This window comes from Centroberyx gerrardi, chromosome 14, assembly GCF_048128805.1.
Source record: "Centroberyx gerrardi isolate f3 chromosome 14, fCenGer3.hap1.cur.20231027, whole genome shotgun sequence".
Classification (NCBI taxonomy): Eukaryota; Metazoa; Chordata; class Actinopteri; order Beryciformes; family Berycidae; genus Centroberyx; species Centroberyx gerrardi.
In genome coordinates, this window is record NC_136010.1 from 19,816,939 (window position 1) to 19,835,366 (window position 18,428).

Sequence of the window (18,428 nt, forward strand, 5' to 3'; positions counted from 1 at the left end):
GAAAACTCGTTCACAAAAGTGGTTTTCAAACTGTATCAGAGTGGTAGAAATTAGAATCAAAGATAACTATTTGAAGTTTAGTGTGTCATTTTTATTTATTTGGGTGTCTACAACATAGCCTAGTATAAAAAGAGATTGTTGGAAATGTTAGCATTCTTCGTTGCTTGCAGCTAGTAGTAGTCTATGCATTGGTTTGAATCAGGTTTGAATGAGGAATTCTTAAATGTTTAAGGTGTGGGTTTTTGGTTGATTGAAGATACTGTGTGATGATGCTGATGGTCCCAACAATGAAGCAGTCTCTGACAAGCTATAGCTTTTCTTCACTATCTTTCTTAATACTTATGGTATTGACATGGTTCTAACTTAGAATGATATAGAGGTCAAAACATCATTAACAACTGAGTCTGCTCTTGAAATACAATTTTGACGAATTAGCAAAATACCAGAAGCTTATCCTTTTGAAAACTTTTACATTTTCAAATGTATTAAAAGGGGGTTCTTTCAATACAACCTGGCAACCCCAAGGAGTCTGATTGAGGAAAATATGCCCACAGCAGACGATTTAGCGCTATAACATCACTCCCTGAAAAGACGACTGGCAGTAGGAGCTGAGGTAAACCGTTTCCAGAATCTACCGTTCAATTTCATCGCCAACACGAAGTACGTATTGAATACTGTTTAGTTACCATCATGCAGAACTAATTATCGACCCAAAAGGCAGATGCGTTTATGCTAGCTTGGTAGCTGGGCTATCTAACGTCAGAGATTAGTAGCCAACGGTAAACGACTGGCTAGCGTTACAACAGGGCATTGATTAATAAATGCTAAGAAATCTGCTAGCTACTAGATAGCTATGGCTGTACTCAACAGTTAAAAAGTAGACGTTGATATTGTATAGTGCATTAAGTCGTTGCCATTGATGTTGTAAAAATATAACGTTAATACCAAATTAACGTTATCAATAACGTTTGGCACTGCAAGGCTACCCAGATAGGCAACGTTAGCAAGCTAACGTAACCCAGTCCGGACCACAGCCAAATATGCGAAATGAGTTGCTTGGCAATGAAAGACGGGAAGCGAGACCCTCATTGTGGAAGTTGCATTTACTTGGCCCTCTGAAGTTAAAATATGTCAGATAAACATTTTACGTTTATTATATTTCATAGCTAATGTTAAGTAACAGCAGTGTTTAGGTAACGTTAATAGTTAAGATAGCTAGCTATCGTCAGCTATTTTATGACTAGTGCGTCGTAAATCTCATAATGCTGCGTTACCTAACTATTTCTGAAATTATATGTAACGTTGGCCATTTTGTTTTTTTGTTTTTGTTTTTTTTTGCACCTAACAGCTGTCTAACATTAAAATCCCGAGTCTAATATGGTTTCTGTAAAGAGCCTAATAACCCTGGAGTTGAATGAGTGTACTATGGTGATGCTAGCTAAGAAACGGCTAGTGATGTCAAGGATCACTATCTGTTACAGCTTAACGTTACTTGTTTGAACCGTTTAGTTTTGAAATCTAGAGCAATATAGCTAAAGAGTATGAACAGAGACTAAAATGTGAAATACTTTGCTGCTTGCTTCAAGTCTGTCGGCGTGCAAGAAGCAGTGATAATAATGATGATAACAAACATCTCTCCAACTAGACTGAAATTTGACCTCCATGATTATTGGTAATCGGCCTGCAGCCTTGGTTGAGGATTGAGATTGATTGTAACCAGTTACTCTTTTTTTGTGGGTCAGTGACGAGCGATCATCTAGGTTTTCACCTGGTTATGTCACACATGCCACCCCTTCTGTGACCTCTTTTCCATTTTCTTTCAAGTAGACCTGTTCAATTTACACCAAAACTTTTAGTCAGCTATTTTGTTTGAGTGCTTGCCTGGCATTTATCCGGTAGTTTGCATCAATCAACACAAGTGCACCTGGCCTACTTGAAGATTCAAGCACCATCCCTCTTGTTAAACATAATGCATCTTAATCCTTGCATGATTGGCCAGTCCAGTGTCACTTGTTGACTGTGCGTATGTGAGTTTGACGTGTGCAAAGGTGTGGTGGAACGCAGTGCAGGACTGTGGCATGCGAAGACCTAATCAAAAGGGTGTGGGTTTGTATAGTTTTAAGTTTCCTTTTCTCGAGCACCTGGGTCAGAAAGAGAAACCTAAAGGGGGAAACAGCTGGCCCATAAAAATGAGTCTAGTTTGCCGAAGGTGGTGTTCAAGCTTTTTAAAGACTAGCAGGGGCATAATTAAAGTGGATTTGGATAAGGCAGCTGTCAGCAAGAGAGCTTGGGTACCAGCAGAGTATTGATGGTGCAGTAGATCCTAACAGGGTGATGCCAACCTCCATAAGAAGTCGTACCCATCTGATCAAGGCCCTTTATAGCAGTATTGCCTAGAGACATTTAGGCAATCCCACCATGCCCAGGACAAACCAAAATTTTATCATAAACTTGCAAATGTTACTTTTCCAGCTACAGAATGCTGACTTTTAAAAATACAAGTTCTGTTTTATCTGTCAATAGATGTTTCAATTGAAAGTCATGTCAGGAGACATCTATTCTGATGCACTACTGCTTGTCAAGAAAAAAACCTGTGAGGGTAGATGGCTACAGTGGGATAAATATGCTGCCTGCTTGTATGGTTGCAAGTAAGCTGTATCCAAGGAGAGAGAATGAATGAGGCATGTCCAGAAAGTTTTACCTTGAGCTGGCTAGTCATGTGGGAATCCCGACATTATCAAGTTTCGAGAAGTATTTTGGCCGTTCATTTGTAGTACTCAGATTTCGAAATAGCTGGGTTCCATATGGTTTCACTGATTCAATTGATCAGAGACTTTATGATGCAAGAGTTTGGAAAAAAACTTCCAAAACAATGTCCAAATGCACATTGGACAATTGGAGATACCCCTACCTTTATTGTCCCCTCCAGAGACATTTCTACGGCATCAGTTATTACTTGATTAGATCTTATAGGTTACTATCCGTTGCTGCAAATTGAGTCTCTCTAGTATATGAAAATTCAACTTATTTGAGGTGGTTCTTGGTCAAGTCTATTTCAATACTCTATCAGAGCTTCAAATGTTTGGATTTGCAATAACCATCAGCACAGTCATAACAAGTTTCTAGTCTGTGATAGCATGGTGAATTCTCCATGTATATCTAGCAAGGAAAGTCCGCACACTGTAGCTCCCTTTTTGTTGCTTTATTGGCACTACAATGACATTTCGAGCACACTGCTCTTCTTCAGACTTCAATTCTCCATGTAGCCCTCAAAACATTATCACCCACCACTCCTACAGACTTTAGGAACTGAGAAAAAAGGAATACCCTTCAAAGATGTGTTAGTATGTAGGCCCACTTTTTTTTTCCAAAACTAAAATGCATTGTTGCTGCCAAGGACAATATTAAGTGCAGATTGTCCAGAATGATGTGCCAGACAGACAGTAATTTATCGAAATCTGTTTTTCATTCATATTTTACAGTCAGAGGAAATGGATTTCAATTCATGTGCATCATTTCTATTTTCACATTTTAAGAAGGTAGACAAATGGCATCTCTACATTTCTGCTTTATACAGCATGAATAATACCAATAACTCTGACTGTACAGTTTTATATACCCACACTGTGACACTCAAAACATTGTGGTCTAGACTTGAAGCCTTTTCTCATCACTAATTCTCCTAACACAGCCTACTTTTTTCCTCTTCCTTCCCTCCCAGAATTGGATCATTTTTGCGGAGAACCAAGAAGAAAACTTGAATCTTGGCCTAAGTGGTGGAAGCCTGATCTGACCTCCCTTGTTCCAACCCCTCCTTCTGCCAGCTGTGAGCCTTTGTTGGCATCTGGTCTAAGAGAGAAAACTCGGAGGGAAAATTACTACACTTAGAGTCTTTATACCAGTTTAAACTGAGTATTTGAAAGGTTAGTGATCATTACTGACTTGAAGAGCTATACAACGAAGCATTTATCAGATACTTCTGTGTGGAGTAGCAACGGACAACATGGCAAAGAAAAACAGCCAAAGGGGTATGTATTTGCTTTATCAAGATTTTGTTTTTGTATTTGTAAACACACACACACACACACAGATTTTGCCATTGATTTCAGAATATTTGAGTAGATATTGTGTTTGGCCAGCAAGGGGTCTAACTTTGTTAAATTATTTCACAAATGAATGTGTGCATGGCTGTTTTCACATGGAGTCTAATGGAATAGTCTGAAAATTGCAAGCATGGCCTAATAGACCTCAATACTAATAAAAGAATAGTTCTAAAAGAAAATTATGTGGAGTTTTACTTGGACATTTACAGTGACATTAGCCTACATTCATGGAGAAGCCACCTTTACAAGGGCCCAGCATTTTATGTCTGTCTTTAAAAATGGCCATTAATTAACTTTGGACTCTACTCCACCTCTTCATTTTCAGCTGTAGTGGTTGTTTGTCATTCTCGAAAAATAAATGTCCTCTAGCAATTTGTTAAGAATGCCACGTTTCGTTTTTTGTTTTTTTACTGTAACTCAGCTGTTTCTGATCTCACTGAACATGTCTTGAATTAACTGCTATTCTGCTTCCTCTGATGCATAAACCCTAGATTTGCTGAGTTGTTCTTTTTGAAAGACTCACAATTTTGTAGGCTCTATTGGTGTTGCTACTGGTTCATATTTGATGCATATCCCAGACTGTTTGGGGACAGGTGTGACGAGTTTGTGGGCCAAATGTATTGTCTAGCCTATATCCCATGCCATTTGGTCAGACATGGGTCTAGGCCAAATGTCTGTCAATTCATGACATAGATCAACTTGTGTTTGTTCGTGAGTGCTCTCTACGCCTGGTTCCTTGTTAGTGTGCAGCCTCCTACCTCCTCCACAGCACAATGCATGGTGATCCCTAGCCTCTTTATCTCCCCACCATGTATAGTGTTTTATCAAATATTAACATCCCTACAGCAAACACATGTAAGCCATTTTCAAATTATTTATCAACCAGTGTTGAGAGGTTTCTTTGATTCAGTGATTTAGACAAATATGCTTACATGAAACATGCCTATTCAAACGTAGACTTTTCCTGGAGATAAAGACAAATGGTTTCACAAGAGTAGATCTGCCATTGTAAAGTGATTTGGAATCGCAGGCTTAGCCTGTTGAAAACTACTCTGTCCAGGAAATCGCCAGCCAGTGTCCTGAAGTGATGATGTGTGGTGGGTGTTTTGTTTTGCAAATGATGTGCTACAGTGGTTTGCAAATAGGACTCGAGGCCCAACAGAAAATGGAGTGTCCTTTTTGTTGTTCTTTTTCCCCAGATGCCTCTGGGGTGGTGTTTGACACTCACTCAAAAATGGTCATGTCCCAGGGTGGAACATTTGAGAGGATGAAGGAGAAGGTAAGAAGTAAATAGACTGCACAATACTTGCACAGAGAGCGTGCTATTTCTCAGGGAAGGCTTAAGGTGGAAAGAAAAAGAAAAAAATTTGAGCACTATCATGGACTTCTAATCTGCCTCCAGTGTTCTCAAATGGGGTAGCATTTGGCACTTTTCATGAGCTCCAGTGTATATCACAACTTGAGCTCTATTGAAAGGCGTAGATTTCCCTACTCTGAGCAGTTGGGTAGTTTGACTCGCTCCCGAGCCTTGAAATTTAGTTTCATTAGGTGTGGGCACTTCACAGCACTTAGTCTAAGCAATTTCCCAGTGAGCCGGTTTTCGGCATCGGTAAACATGAGAGGGTAGGTTGTCAGAGTTTGAGCCGCAGCCATAATACTGTTCAAGCACAATGCAATGTTGTGAGTGCTAATCTTGGGTTATTCTTAACTTGATGCATCAGTGTCCATATACTATCTTTTCCAATTATTTAGATGTTTAATAGCTTAATACTTTTCGATAACCATGAAATCCAATGAAAAGGACCACATTCATGAAGAGTGACTTTGCACCATTGTATACCATAATGCAATCTGAGGAAGAGCCTCGTCCTCTTTAAAGTCTGTTAAGCGATAATGGAGCAACTTGAGGAAAATGGGACACCTCAGACGTTTACCATGGTGTCATAACATTTTCACGGCAGGCCTTTTTGTTTTTTGTTAATGTGTTTGTTTTCCCATGTTCTTAAGCACATTTACATCGAAAGTAAAGGATACATTGAAAGTAGATTGTTTTCTGTAATGGAAAACGGTGATCTGAGTTATGAACAGCTGTCCAGGCAAGAGTGACAGGAAACCTATGCTGTCAAAACGTTTTTATTCTAATTATCAAATCTAAATACTCTTTTTATGCAGTGGAGCTGCTGGTATGCAGCTGTGTCTTCCTCTGTTTGCAAAACTGAAACAGGCTCTACAAAAAACATTGTTATTGGCTGTGTATAATCAGCTTTATAGTATATAGGCAAGAAGACAATATTGGCTTACAGTGTTGTGTCCTTAAGCCAAGTGCTATTTTAAATGTTGAAATATCTCAGTGTTATTTGAGATGATGCTGTATCAGTGACATTTATGTAGAAACCTGTTCCTCTTACACTTTCTTTATTTTTTTTTTCCAGATCAGTGCTGTCAGGGCAGTTGTCCCCAACAAAAGCAACAATGAGATCGTTCTGGTGTTGCAGCATTTTGAGAACTGCGTCGACAAGGCCGTCCAAGCTTTCTTAGAAGGTATGGGGATGTCACAACGTTTGACCTCAAGAACGGGCAAAATCTCCCTATAGTACGGCATTGCCTTGATCAGTGATAATTGGACCGTGCAAACAAAAATGACGTAAAAATTGTCTGACAGCAGTAGCCTATATCATGTATGCTAGTATTATGTGATGCACATGATTTGCCTACTTCCAGAAATACCCTACTTTTACCACTATCCAGCGATTTTTTTTTTTTTTTTTACCGAGAGTACCTTGCTACAGTGTTCCCACGGGCCTTGAAAAGGTTTTTGGATGTGAGAAAAATAAAATAAGGCCTTTCAAAGTTTTTAAAAATGAGTGGATGGCCTTGAAAGAACTTGATTTTTTTATATTAAAATATAGCACCCAAATTCATAATTTCTCTCTGTCCTAGGATCAACAGGAAAACCCTCTGATTGATATTTGTGTTGATATAGCAATTTTAAAATTAAGAATTTCACCATGAGTTCTCGGTTTTAACAAGATCATGCGTAATACATGAGGCCTCTGTGATGTCTAATTCTGAGCAGTGTCATCTCTTACCCCAAAACATGCCAATTTTGAGTCTTTGAATGCCACCAAACAATGACTTGAAAGTCACTGAATGAACCCTGTTGCTGGTTTGCCGCATTCAAGTCAAATCTGTGTTCTTGGCATGCAGCTCCTCATAACCTGTGGTTTTCGTGACCCTGAACCTTTTATTTTTTTTCATACATGCCATGCTTTGCATCATTCAGAAGACTGAATGGCGTCATTCACAAGCCTTTAGTGTTCAAGGGTTTAATTATAGAACGAAGGGTGTCCCCATACGTCAGACTGCTCTATTCTTTATTTTTGGGTTAGGTAAACAACGCCTTAGGGAAGTCAGATAATGAGAAAGGTGTTCTAAGCTTTTAAATCCTGTGCAGCACAAGCAAGGGTTTGGATAGTCACCAACAGAAATATGTTGTCTGTCATTGAGTACGCTCTTCATCATTGTTTGCTTTACACCTCAGGCAGTGCAGTTGAGATCCTGAAGGAGTGGAATGTTACCGGAAAAAAGAAGGTAATGCAAACTAAGGAACCTGTCTCTCTATTCTCTCCAGGTGGAGGAAGCATATTGATGTCAACCTAAATTTTAAATCATTTAAAACTTGGCTGTACTTTTTTTTTTTTTAGATTGATTTTCAGATTGCCTTTTCATTCATTGGAAACTATGGTTAAAAACTTTTTTTACTTTTGTAATACTGTTGTGGTATAAGTGTCAAAACATTTGAATGGCCATGTTTTATTTCAGTTTTAGATTAATCGTCCCTATGTGGGAACTTGGGTCCTTGCCACAGCAGAGAACAGGATGTAGATAAGTAAAGAGGGGCTATTGAAGAAGTAGTTTGACTTTGATAATCCCATTTTCAGCCCAAGAAGAAAAAGAAGCCCAAGCCCCAGCCAGAGCCCGCAGCAGAACCTGCTCCACCTGAGGCCACATCGCCTGTGGCAAGCAAGGATGAGGTGAACGGTTTCCATGCCAATGGGTCAGTAATGGATGGAGAGTCACTGGATTCTCTGAGCGAACAGTTGGACTCTGCCTCTCTGGATGCAGCCGAGCTGGACTCTGAACCTGCAACATCAGAAACTACTGGTAACCGCAACTCTTCACCCTCAAAGTGTTTAGTGATTAAGACAATTATAGCAAGAGCCGAAGGAATTGAGGAAGGACTGAAAAGTTATTTTTGAAGTTTTGAGTACAATCCCAGTCTTGTCAAATCAGGTTAAGTTGAGGAGTCTAGCTGCTTCAGTGTGGGTAGATGGTACATGGTAATCTGTCTCCTCACAGGTGCAGAAGCAGAAAGTCAAAGTAGTGCCCCGAGTCCCATCTCTCAACAAGGAAGGAGGAATCACCAGGGTCCCAGAGGCGGTAAGAACCGACACAGGCCAGGCTCAAACTCCCATCCCTCCACATCCTCCTTACCACTCGGCAGTGATGACAGCCATCATGGATCTTCAGGAATCAAGAAGATGGGTTAGACACCTATACCTCTTGTCCAGAATATGTAGTTGTGCATGTAGTTTGAAATAAGAATGCTGACCGTTATTTTTGATAACGCACTGTGAGCCACCACCCAGGCACAGGTAAAACCTAACCTGGGACAAAATATCTGTCACTGGACTCCACTGAAATAGTTACTAACCTTCAGCTATGTATGCTTTAGTAAATCTCTAATCATGTCTACCCCTCAGCTCCCAACATTGACCGCTCTGTGAAAGACCTGCAGAGATGCACCGCCTCTCTGACTCGCTACAGGATGGTGGTCAAGGATGAGATGGACTCCTCAATCAAGAGGATGAAGCAGACATTTGCTGAGCTCCAGAGCTGGTAATTAAACATCAATTTGTGTGTTGTTGTTTGTTTTTTTGTTGTATTGTTTTTTCAAATCTGCCTCTGGTCATTAAATATTTGAATTCTGTTTTGGGTGATAAAATATTTGATGCATGTTGATTGTAATGGTGACGTGTATTGGAGCACTTTTGTGTCCCATTATGTTTGTACATCAGTTTGTTCCAAGTTTACCAAAGCAGTGTGGGAAATGTATTTTAAAGGTTCCAATGTACCATCAGTGAATCAAAGGGCATTTCTTTTACCTTTGCTCTACATGATGACACCGAGATAGAGCTTTGCATATCTTACGAAACAGACTGTTCTGTATTTTAGCTCCAACGTAGCATTATGCCTGTTGTATTGCATATGCTGTTTTACATGGTCATTCAGTGCAGCCGCTATATTGCTCACCCCAAATTTTTTAGCAGTCATCTCTTTTGATTGTTTTGTTGTCACAGTGCAAAGTCAAAGTGCACAATATATCTTATCTTGAGAAGTAAAGAAAAACAACCCCCTTCTGTTTTCTTTCCTCTCTTTCCTTCTAGTCTAATGGACAGAGAAGTGACTCTGCTGGCAGAAATGGACAAAGTCAAAGCCGAGGCCAGTAAGTACAACATTTTCAAGTATTTGGACTCAACCAAACTCCCCTGCTTGACTCATGCCACCCAGGAGCCACTAGTATACTAAACATAATCTGATCACCTGACTCAGGGCCTTGGAGAATCTGACCTAAATCATTTCCGGAAGGGTAATAAAAAGGACCGTTGTGGAACAGCAAGAACAAGTGTTCTTCAAAACTGCTGTGGTGCCCTTAGGGTCCTGCTATACCTAGAGCATACCTGCGTGTGTGTGTGTGTAACATGACAGAGCAAGACTGCATATTTGTACAAGTAGGCCATTCTCCCTTATTCTGTCCTCTCAGTGTAGAGTGTTGTGTGTTCTAGGTCTGGAAAAAGTGAATAGTGTCAGGTGTCAAGGGAGACTCAATGCTGTCTTTGTGCAAGGTGTGTGGGGAATTGGGAGGAAAGAGAGGGAACTCTCTAGTACTTCTTTGACATTACAAAAGCCAGCATTCCTCCAAATTTGCCGGTCTCTTCCAGTAATCTCTTCCCCTGCTTTATATCTGTGTTAACTGATGGATTTCCTTTTTTTTTTTTTTTCCTTTTTCTCTCTGGGAAGGAAAATTTAGTAACTGATACACAAATAAAACTCTGAAGCTGAAGAGTGATTTATCTACACTATTTGTCTAGTACTAATATTCAGAGGATGTTCAGAATATTGATATGTAGAATCCAGGATATGCTGGGGTCTTTGATCCTCACTGTGGTATTTAGCTGGTAAGGTAGTTGATGCCAAGTAACATACATTAAGTTCCAAAATTATGTTTTATGCCTTTGCTCCATAGTCTTATTATTTTGTATGTGAAATGACTTAATGGCTACAAAATTAAAGGAAAAATCCAACTTAAACACTGGCATTTAGCAATGTACCTTGCATTTCTGGGCCCATTTTGTTGTTGGGTGGTATATATTTCTTATTCCTGTGGATAATAGGCCAAATGTAGACAAAGTGACATCACATCTAGATGTCTTCGAGTGCAGACAGAAAAATGCAAAAATGTTTTGGTGTTTTGGTGTCAGCCCCTCAGAATCAAAGGTCAAGGCTTATTTCTAGTCTCACCATTTTGCACCAATGTTCAACAATCATAGAGCGAGAAGTCGATTCTAGAAGAGGCAGAGATGTCAGTTTCTCCCCTGACAGTAGCCCCAATAGTCCATAATGCAATGCAGCCACAAGGCATGCTGCGTTTTGAGTAAGGGGCAAACTAGTTGGCTAGCTAGCTGCATTTGTATGCCCATATGCCTACCTTTGATTGAAAGCAACAAGTTCAGGCCCTTTCTTTGGGGGGTGTCGGAAGTCATTAAACGGAGGAAATCAATTGAAGTAGTAAACTAGAGGCAGGTTAAGGGCAATTGGGTATACCAAAAAAGTAAATTACAACACTTCATCAAAAAATATGTCCTAGAGTGCATAGAACGTCAAATTGTCAGCTTTAATTTGAGGGTATTCTCAGCTATATTGGAATTGGATTAACAGTAAGATATTCAGATTCAGAGAGCTTAATTTTCGATCAGTCAGACAGAAAACTATCTTTTGACATGGGCTCATCAATCAATTTATTAAAGTAAAAAGAGCATTCAATACTGTAAATATAGTACCTGCCGGGACGGACACAAAAGCCACTGCAATACCAGACGCTGTAAAAACAAGCTAATATGCAATGTTGTTACAAAGTGTTGCAAAGGTGCAGACTCAGTCTTATTGCTTGTTCACAGTTTTTATTGTTGAGGGAATGAATGATGTCTTGTAACAACTTAGCGACGTCCAGACGGGAGCAGTTGGCAGCAGTAGTGGTGGGGGTTTCCTTCCTTTTGACTGACTGTGTAAAGAGTTCTTGTAGTTGTCTGTTCATTATTTTGCCAACTATAGACTCTTTGAACATGGTCCCTTTATTTCAGTATGCCAAAGTTATTTTGGACAACTTCAAATTCTATTCAGTTGCATAGTAATTTTGTACTGAAACATGCTCAATGTGCAGTGACCTACAAGTCTGAGTCAGTTACCTGCATGCCTAAACTTTAGCACATTCATCTTATTTTCAGTACTCTTCCAAGGCTGTTTGTGGAACAACGTGATTTGAAGCTGGCTTGATAACTTGGACCCTTGTTTACCTGTAGCTGTTTAGGGAGCCGTACTTTGTACTTCACCAGAGTGTTTTCAAGCCAAGCATAGCCCATAGCTGAATTCTCATAGGAATACATCAAAATGAAAGAAGGCTGTGAGGAACATCGGAGATATCAAGAGTGTGGTGTAAACATCACTTGTAAGCTTGTAGACTTGTGAAAGTCATCGCACTTGTACGTTTTTTTTAACTGCATAGTAAATTATTACTTTATTTTACAACATAGGTTGTAGGTTGTTTGTTTCCTAAAAGTGACAGTGTGCAAAAATCGGTGTCATTTAAAATCCAAAGAAATAAGAAACGGTGCCAAAATATGGAAAAAATGTGTTGTCCTAACATTATGAAACATATTGTAGCTCTGCATAAGCTTTTTGTGTGTTGTCTGATTCAAATACAATTTCAAATCTGTAAAACCTCACATTTTGCAACTGTGTTTCAGTGGCCATTTTGGATTGCCGACAGAAGAGAGCAGAGGAGCTCAGACGACTGACAGACAAATCAGCATCCATGTCTGAGGACCAGCTGTCTGAACTGCGCGCGGACATTAAGGTACGTTCACAACACCAATGCTTCTCAGAATATCTGACCCAGTACTTTTTTGTCCCAGTTGACTAAATGTAAGATGGATGTTAATTGTCAAGCTAAAAAGACAACCAGCAGCCTGCTCAAGACAGACAGGCAGTCAGTCATTTCTAACCTTTAGAGGCACACATTTTAAGATTTTCCAAGCATGCAGGGAACTTTTGGCCACATTTAAAAGCATGTTATAAACTATTGTCTAGCTAGCTAGCAGATTCTAAGGTGAGCCAACAGTAGCATTGAAAGAAATTACAAATTATGTTTTTATGAGATACATTTACCTATTGCATTTTGGTGAAGGCTTGTGATAATGATCATTGATTATATCTTTCTTTGTCAGCACTTTGTGAGCGAACGGAAATATGATGAGGACCTTGGGAAAGCTGTGAGATTTACATTTGATCTTGAACCATTGAAGACGAGCATCACAAGTTTTGGATCAGGTACAGAATCCTGTTCATTCATTTCTCTCTCTCTCTCTTCTTGTTGGTGTTAAAGCTTCTGAAAAATGCCCCTCATCCCAACCCTGCTACTTCTGATCAGGGGAAAAGGAAATTGCCCACCTCATCCCACTCTCCTCCATCCCATCCCCAAACACAAGAGAGCATATCAATTATTGGCTACAATTTATCGTGTCACGCGTGAGCATGCCAGCAAGAAAAGCAATTTGTCAGGGAGTTGGAAGTACACTGACGGTGACTAATAAGCAAGTTATTATAATGAGCACCCCTCGTTACACAACAGAGTCAAGTGGCAAAAGCTAATTATCTCACTCACCAAAAGGTCAGGATGTCTGCCAACTTTTCATGAAGGAAATAGACAGACGCTTTTGGAAAAAGACCCTACAGTTTGCCACCTTGTACACATTAATCATTTTTGGAGACCTTTTTTTTTTTTTTTTAGACTTAAACCTCGCCACACATAGCCTGACTTGAGTGATGCTAATTCAGCAATTGAATATATGAAATGTGCTAAATTAGGATACATACTCTTAGGATACATGAACTAGGATACATACATTACATTAGTTGTTTTTGTTTGGTTTTGTTTATGATAATACAGATGTACCCAAGGCACCCTTCCTCCACCCCACTTGTATTTTTGGCATCTAAAATTATCCAGTTCTTGCTCTTCAATAGAAATTTGTCTTGTAGTAATTAATTGCTACCACATGGTTTTAGACAAAGGTAATCAATGTTGCTACTGGGGCATAAAGATATGTTTGGTTAAAATATTGAGAATTCTCATGAACCTAAACCGGTTGTATTGTTGGGTATTTACCTTGTCATATCCTTTACAGTGTACCACCCACGGACGGGCTACTCAAATCGCTCTCGCTGCAGCTCTACTTCCTCCTCTGTCACCAGCCCAGGGCTGTTGGAAACCCCGCCTCCCCCCCAGTCCCAAAACACCGGCAACGAAACCCGCCCTCCGCCAACCAAACAGGTCAGTCGGAGGAGCAGTCGTACACGTGTAGCTTGTCGAACATTCAAACCATAAAACGGTTTCACAGTTCAGAGATATAGATTTTTTTTTTATCATGGGTGTGGCCATTTTTTTAGGGCTGACTGACTCATTTGAATCCTCCCCTCAGATTTTCCAAGGCAACCGGCGTACTTTCCAAGGACAGGGTTATCACTCCGGCGGTCAGCGGTATAACGGCGGTTCCTACCATGACAGGAACCCGTCCCGCGGCAATTACCGTTACCAGGGTCACGGGGGTCAGGGCGACGGTCCCGCTTCACAGTACTCCAACAGCTCGAGAGGTCCCCCCCATTCCTCTACATCCTCCTCCTACAACCGCCCAGACCGACCCTCTCACAACGGGCTGCCCCAAAGGCCTCCGCGGACACACTGCCCTTGACATCGGAAACCCCGTCGCTCTGTCAAACCCATCTACTAACCCTCGCACTCCCCTCCCAGTGCCCTATACTCTTTCCCTCCCTACTAACTCCTTTCAATGAAGAATAGAATACAAGTTTACATATTTTTGTCAGTTGAGCTGTAGTGCCACCTCTACATCGATCCATTCATCCTCCAAACTTGAAAAGCTCTCACTGTTCTGTGCTTTCTCTTCCTTTTGCATTAGCTATTTAGATGCATTTCTCCCATTCCTCTTAAGGTAGCAGCTTCTATCTTTAGCCCCCTTTTGAGAGATCTCATTGCTATGCTGTTGTCAGTCTCTGTTTATTCTTTTTTTTTTTGGACTGCTTCAGAGAAACCAGTTAATGAATCTGGGGTTGATTTTTGTTCAGAGGCTGTTGACGTGATTACCGGAATCAGTTTGTGCACTATTGAAGTTGAATTTCTTGGTACTTTCTATTTCTGCTCTGGTTTGTTTCAGCTCTCTGATTCACACCTCGAATGCAATTTCTTTATTTGTCTCCCGGATTCATTTCAGTTCCCTCACCTTAGAACCTACGTTGAAAGTGCACCGGTAGTTATTTGCATTAAAGGGGATTTTTGTCATCGAGAGAACAGACATGCAATCAACACTACAGACTATCCTTAAGTAGACATATCAAACTATAAATCTGAGCTTTTCATATGGCTGCTGCAAACAGTTGAACTCATCATAACCCTTGGAATTAGGTGTGTTTGAGAGTAACTCTGTGGCCACAGAATTTGACTCTTCAAATATTACCTAAGACGGTGACGTATTGCCCTCCCACAGGTCAATGGGGTTATTGTGGTTGCAGCTTTTCTTGGCTTGTTCATTATTGTATAATTAAGAGAGGGCTCATTACTTTTTTTGTAGAATATTGTTAAATGACATTGCTTATTAAGGCTCATGAGAAAGGAAACACTGTCCACATGTCGTTTCTTTGTTTGTCTTGGATATCTAGACAGATGGATTTTGCCATACGCCCAGTTCATTCTTTGTGTTCTGTTGTTGTTGTTGTTGTTATATGCACATAAACGGCATATAAATAAAATGCTTGCCTTTTAGTCACAGAGAGACTTCACATTTGCCTTTCTAGAAACATGGCTGTCGGCATCATGACGGCTTTCTAAACAGATGGTACTTGTAGAGCAGACGTGTGACTTGTGCACATTGCTGAGTGGTAAGGCGTAGGATCTTTGTTCCCCCGTATATATATGTTCACTTTTCACTTTATCCTAACCTGTAAAAGTAAAATTGATCAAACTGATGAATGCTTTGGTAGGTTCTATAGATTCACAGTTCTTTTCTATGGCTGCCAAGTCTTGATGCATGGAGGCTGTTGTTGGGGTTAAGTCTCTTTTGTAGTGTCCACAATATGTGAACAAAAAGCTGGCAACAACCTCATTGCTGAACCTTTTGACATGGCCTGTTTGCAAACTGTTTCTTGCAGGAGGCTCTTATTTAGGGACAGGGACCCCTGGTGATTCCTCATCTCCTTGTAGTTAATGTATGTGTGTATGTGGAGCTGCAAGGCTATAGCGTAAAACCAATCATTACATTATTGCCGCATCTTCTTCGTACCGTGCCGTCTTCCCTCAAGAGCAAGACGACTATGGGGAAAAATTTAATTGAAAAAACTTGGTATGCGTTTACTCTCTGCCCCCGTTTTGTTTTCTCGTGGGTTTCCTGGTTGGAAGTAAGCTGGTAGTGTTAGTTTTGAGACCCAAACACTTATGTGTTTGTGATTAGATTTTTTTCGGGGGGGGGGGGGGGGGGGTAAACATCTTTATTCCAGCGGTAATGCTGCTGAATATTGTAGACTATTATAGGACGTACTTGTTTGCAGTCTAAATACATACTGTAAGTACATATTGTAAGTCAGATAAATTGGTATCTATTGGCTTCTGTGCTTGCATACGTGAGGAATTGGTTGTAATGTAACACAAAGATGTTTTTGTTGACTGAAGCTGTTGGGGAAATTGTACTAATTATTTCTCCTCTGCTTGTTAAAAGTGGCCTAAGTTCCAGTTACAATTGATTGAATGTTTTTTGCTGGAGGGGCAAGCAATTCAGATTCAGTTCCAGCACATTTCTAGTATTAGAGGCGCTGGACTTATTTGATCAAGACTCAAAGCCAGAAGCTTTCTCATTGGGGATTCTGTTTCTGTCTCGGTCTGACTTCAACCAAACAGGGTTTTTTTACATTCCAAACTGTAGGAACATTAGGTTATCGCCAAAGAAATAATTTCGTCCTGTTTAAGTTGCTGCCTTTTTTTTTTCTTTCCTTGGCCTGTAAAGAATTAAATTCTCATGATTGTTTTCCAAAGGGGATAATCTAGAGTAACACTTCACCTCGTCTCTTCCCCACCCCACTTTCTTTTCTGATTCCTTACTGTATATACGTATATGTAGCTATATAATTTTGTGCTCTCATGGGGCATTTTGTATGTGATATTCATGTTAGGCATATGGTTTCTTTGGAGGTTAAACATCTAGTTGATTCACTCTTCCAGTAGACCGTATGTCCTTCTTTTCAAAATGTCTGAGACAACTGTAAACTTAAGTGCCTTCTCTTGTCTCCCACCAATTCATTGACATCCCTCCGCCAGAGTATGGACCAAAGACATCTACCCTGTCCCACATTCCCCTGCCCTTTCTTTCTCCTACTCACTGAATGGCACACTTTTCATTTACTACGAATAAAACAGTTTGCAATACTTTGATTGTGGTATGTTTGGTTTTTTTTTTAGTTCTATTCACAAATGTAATGTCCATGTCATCAGACTGTATGAAAGCAAACCAGTGGCTGATGCAACTCAGTTTGTGTCTGTTGTTACTTTTCCAGATAAGAGCCATTACTTAAAGGTTCATTTTTTCACTTCCTAATGGCAGCTGTTGGAGACCTTACAGTCCCATGAAGCTTCAATTTGCTGTTGGCCGTGTTGCAATATCCCAAGACAGAAGCTGTTGCTAAATGTCTCTGTCTCTTCAGACTGCACCAGTAGCAGAGTAAACGCACCACTTTTTCCTCAATATTTGGACTGCACAACTGTAACTAAGGCTGAATCCCAACTTGGCGGACAGCGGAGGCATTTGAAATGATCAAATAGCTCCTGGAGTATCGACGTGTACAGCTGCAGGGGGGAGCTGATTCATCCACGTAGTTCCTGCCTTCAAATCTCCATACTGCCGGTTACTGCTCATTTTTAATCTCACACAATTATAATACACTTTAATTACGCTACACTTTCCAAAACTGTTACACAGTGCTTTGCAAACAAAATCCAATAATGCAAAATAAACACAGATGGCTTAAATACAGTTACATGAGGATAAACTAGGTCAGAGCAAATTATTTAAAGGCCTGTGTGGAAAGTGTTTAAGGAGTGTTTTGTAAGCCCTTGAGTCCTATGCTGTGTGTGTGTGTGTGTGTGTGTTTTTTTTCTCTGATGACAATACCAGACCGACTACTGCATCAGTCTGGTTGACACTGTGCCTTCACATACCAAGTACAGCCAGCAGAGGGCAACATTACACTTACATAAGCACTTACAAAACTCCATAACCCTTCAGTAACAGTGGGAATGAATACCTTGTGAGATGCTTTTCAGACCACTTTATTTTAATTATGTGGGAAAATGGCACAGGCAGAAGTTTTTCATCTTCAGCCTGGGACGGACTGATTCATCGTCACATAATGAGACCCGACTGCAACAGCCTTCACAATTCACATGAACATGAATACTGTCAGCGAAAAGATATCCGAGGCACGCTTCAATAGAAGAGTTTTATCACTGAAACAAAGACGAGAAGGCCTTCACTGAAATGATTATGCTGTTGGATTTGGACAACCGTCTTACTGCATGAAGGAATCCATACTAATCCTAACAGGTATAATGCTCATTAAGAGAATATAATGTAGAGTGAAAGCTCCATCTGTCTGACTTTAGGGCTGATTTTGACAAGGCAAGGTTAGAAATATTCTGGAGAAAGTGAGTAGTGTTGTGGGACTTATTTTCTCTGGGTTTGTTTCAAAGCATTTACCAGCATATGGAATACACAGAAACCCTGCTTGAATGTCAAGCAGGTGGAGTCCAAGTTTGTAGAAACAACTCAAGGATGTTCAAAGGAATCAGGGTGCACCTTCACTCAGTATGGAGTTTCACTGCAAAGAGGTTGAATCCTTATTGACTCAAATCATTTCAGCTTTTCATTT

At 40.2% G+C, this 18,428-nt stretch overlaps 1 protein-coding gene across 2 annotated transcripts; it reads left to right on the forward strand.

Annotated features, from left to right (window-relative positions):
- The first annotated feature begins 555 nt into the window (after positions 1 to 555).
- On the forward strand, positions 556 to 16,933 carry spats2 (spermatogenesis associated serine rich 2). 2 transcript variants are annotated; one of them, XM_071921422.2, is made up of 13 exons: positions 556 to 660; positions 3,722 to 4,028; positions 5,303 to 5,382; positions 6,536 to 6,644; positions 7,645 to 7,694; positions 8,045 to 8,267; positions 8,463 to 8,648; positions 8,867 to 9,002; positions 9,551 to 9,609; positions 12,188 to 12,297; positions 12,668 to 12,770; positions 13,628 to 13,773; positions 13,922 to 16,933. In XM_071921422.2, exons 2-13 carry the CDS (start codon positions 4,004 to 4,006, stop codon positions 14,189 to 14,191), a joined length of 1,497 nt encoding a protein of 498 aa, XP_071777523.1. In that variant the 5' UTR covers positions 556 to 660; positions 3,722 to 4,003; the 3' UTR covers positions 14,192 to 16,933. The 2 variants fall into 2 exon arrangements, with proteins under 2 accessions (XP_071777523.1, XP_078144610.1); XM_078288484.1 differs by having other exon boundaries at positions 593 to 613.
- Positions 16,934 to 18,428: the final 1,495 nt, after the last annotated feature.